At 37.1% G+C, this 3,557-nt stretch overlaps 1 protein-coding gene across 3 annotated transcripts in view; it reads left to right on the top strand.

The window, feature by feature from the left end:
• The window catches only part of LOC107744518 (proto-oncogene DBL-like), a 27,519-nt gene extending 24,510 nt beyond the window's left edge, over positions 1–3,009 (top strand). For 2 of the 3 annotated variants that reach the window (XM_016558202.1, XM_016558204.1), the window contains 2 exons: positions 1,295–1,398; positions 1,493–3,008. In XM_016558202.1, coding sequence (XP_016413688.1) covers positions 1,295–1,398; positions 1,493–1,533 — 145 coding nt within the window. In that variant the 3' untranslated portion in view covers positions 1,534–3,008. Of the gene's footprint in view, positions 1–1,294; positions 1,399–1,492 lie in introns of all 3 variants that reach the window. The other variant, XM_016558203.1, reaches the window with a different exon arrangement.
• Positions 3,010–3,557: the final 548 nt, after the last annotated feature.

Genomic DNA, 3,557 nt, shown 5'->3' with positions numbered 1-3,557 from the left:
GATTTTTTTGCACCCTCAGATTCCAGATTTTCAAATAGTTGTATCTCGGCCAAATATTGTCCTAACAAACCATACATCAATGGAAAGCTTATTTATTCAGCTTTCAGGTGATGTATAAATCTCAATTTCAAAAAATTGACCCTTATGACTGGTTTTGTGGTCCAGGGTCACATATTGAGAAATGTCTCAGTGGTACAATTGAAAGTCAAGTGGAAATCAGTGGTAACCAAAACTATTTGGATACAAAAATACTTCAATATATCCTCTTTGTGTTCCACCAAAGAGAGAATGTGATACAGGTTTGGAAGAATATGACAATTGATTATAGAAATGTTATTTTTGGGTAAACTATCACTGTTTGACAACATCCTGATTTTGAATGTTTGAAATGTGAAGTGTTGCAGGAAATGTAGTCCCATATCAAGAAGAACAATTTAGTCAACTTTACTAGGATTGGGCAAAATTCAGAATTACTGTAGATCCCTTTCAAATGCAAAAGTTGATTTAATGGTCAAAAATTAAAACGGTTACCGTTTATGAATTTTCTTTCATTATATTCCATCTTTTGAAAATTCAAATTCTACATCATCTTTGTAACCTTAATTCTAATTCAGGGTGAAGTGTTGCAGGAAATGTAGTCCCATATCAAGAAGAACAATTTAGTCAACTTTACTAGGATTGGGCAAAATTCAGAATTACTGTAGATCCCTTTCAAATGCAAAAGTTGATTTAATGGTCAAAAATGACTGTTACAGTTTGAATTTTCTTTCATTATATTCCTTCTTTTGAAAATTCAAATTCTACATCTTGTTTGTAACCTTAATTCTAATTCAGGAATTTAATTGGAGTTTAAAGGGCATTTTCAGTTCAATATTACATGATGCAAAACCCTGAACTTTAAAGACAAAAATATGAGTTTCACATTCATACTCCTACACCATCCATAGACTTTTGCACACACAGTTATTGAACTGAACTAAATCAACACTGAACTTACTGGAGCTATTGCTTTTTTTAGAGCTGCTTTAGAGCAGAATTTAGATTTCTCTTATGTTTTATGCAGCTGGCATCACTGATTCTGTTACTTTCCTGTTTAATAATGTGAAGCTGCTACAGATACTGCTGTGTAAATAAAGGTGACTTGACTTTCTTTATGAGTGAACTTTTTTCTGTGGTACCTATAGGTAAATTGAACCAGATTAAATGCATTAGCTCAAAAACACAAATTTCGTGGCACTAAAGTGGATTTAGATATTGGTTCGGTGTGAATCAGTATAGCTGTGTACTCTCACAGGCTGGTGAAGAATCTGAGTCGCAGACAGGAAGGCCGTATCCCTACTGCCAACCTGCAGGGCATCCTGGGGGAAAGCCTCAAGAATCACTCCAACCGGCTTGGAGGTGAGAGTCCATTTGGACATCCACTGCCTTTTTAGTGTAGTTCCCAGAAAAGATGAGTTTGCTTAAGATCCATACTGCCATATTTTCTGTGCAGACCCAGGGAATCGTAAAGCACGGAAGCTCAGCTCGCCATGAAGGAATGGCCCAGTGCAATATTGGACCTTTAATATTCACGCTTGGTAGCTCAGACTGTATGTGACTACATGGATTTAGACCTATATTCCAGAGTTTTTGCACTGCTCCTCATTGACAGATGCTACCAAAATGCAAAAGACAAAGCGTTTCACATCTTACAAGAGATCTCCACCATTTCAGAAAACCCAGAGAGCGCTTTTAAACATCTGTCCTCTGCCTAAACACACTTCAGTCCTCCTGACTAGGTGAAGCCTAGAACATTCTGACTCTGGGATTGTCCCAGTAGACTTTGCAGTTGTTGAATAATGAATCAAGGCCCATCAAAAGGCCTCTTCGTCGCTGTCTTCACGGTTAACCCTCTCCTATGAAAACATCCTGTTCATAAAGGACCGTCATTTTTAAACTGTGTTTGTTTGTGCTGTTATTTATCTTGTACTGTTGTATTTATCCTCAGTCTGAGCTCTTCCCGAGAGCTTCAATGCCAAATCATGCAGTGCCATAATGCCTGTTTCCCCACTTTTTATTTAAAGCAGACTTTGCTCAGTAGTGCACTAGTTACCTCAAAAAAATATTTATAAGCACTTTATTCAGGTCACGCACATTTGTGGCCTTTTGTGTCTCTCTACAGCTTTAAACCGGATGAATTTTGCATGCCGTCAATTCTTACCTCTCTTATTTAGTAAAATTCTCTTGTCAGGCACTTTACATGCATAATCTACTCTGCCAGCTTGAAGACCTGGGGGCCGTCATGTAAATGTTGACTTTGGAGCCACAAATATGAGTTATGAGGGGGTGAGCAGAGCGCATTTGTGTTGAATGTGTGGCACGGCTGCAAAATCAGAGCCGTGTTAATGGAGGTTTCTTATTAAGGGAGATCATACAGCAAACATTAAATATACCCACTGTTTAGAATGCTTAATGAAATATTAATTGCAGACTTATATGAATTTACTACATTAAATCAGGCCCACAGTTGGAGGGCTGACTTTGATATACCAGCGTTTGAAGTGGAAATGAGCTGTGTGTAGCAGCAGGAGACGCTTTGGAGTGCATATCTCTTATGTTATTAATTTCGTTATCAAGTTGTTCCCTTCCAGCGTGGAGCTCCAGCCACCCACTCAAAATCAAGCCATGTAAAGGACACAACTGCCTGTACTGTGCTGTATTAGCCATATATACTGTCAACTTTGCATATTTACAGTATATGCTTATTCGTGTCCAAATGTCTTGAGAGCACACTGAAAATCTGGGAATCAGAATTTCATGAGCATCAGGTTTTTTCCATCAATTTCAAGTTAATTTTGTAAATTTAGTTTTGCACTCAGAGGTAATGCTAAACAAAAGCATTTTCACTAATGGTCTCAGACCTTTGGACCTCACTTTATCTAATAGCATTTAATCCTGTTTTTTTTTTTTGGGGGGACTGGCTTATAAATTATTTTTGAAGGAATGTATCTGTGTTGACTATTGTATTGTAACAATATTGTATTTAAATTTGTACAGCCTATTGAAAATTAAGAAATACATTTTTTTAAATAAAACTATTTAATAGTAAAATAATTTGTGCCTAAAATATATATGTAGTATTATTATTTAACTACTCTAGTGTTTATACGTTTAGGGTCGGTAAGATTTTTCAACGTCTGCTGACCAAGCATTTATTTGATCTGAGCATATATTGAATACAGTAAAAACAGTAATACTGTGAAATATTATTTTCTATTTTAATGTATTTTAAAATGTAATTTATTCTTGTGATTGCAAAGCTTCATTTTCAGCGGTGTGAATCAGTATAGTTGTGTACTGTCACAGGCTGGTGAAGAATCTGAGTCGCAGACAGGAAGGCCGTATCCCTACTGCCAACCTGCAGGGCATCCTGGGGGAAAGCCTCAAGAATCACTCCAACCGGCTTGGAGGTGAGAGTCCATTTGGACATCCACTGCCTTTTTAGTGTAGTTCCCAGAAAAGATGAGTTTGCTTAAGATCCATACTGCCATATTTTCTGTGCAGACCCAGGGAATCGT

This window comes from Sinocyclocheilus rhinocerous, unplaced genomic scaffold (assembly GCF_001515625.1).
Source record: "Sinocyclocheilus rhinocerous isolate Xijiao unplaced genomic scaffold, SAMN03320098_v1.1 scaffold557, whole genome shotgun sequence".
Lineage (NCBI taxonomy): Eukaryota > Metazoa > Chordata > Actinopteri > Cypriniformes > Cyprinidae > Sinocyclocheilus > Sinocyclocheilus rhinocerous.
This window is presented reverse-complemented; position numbering and strand designations above follow the sequence as displayed.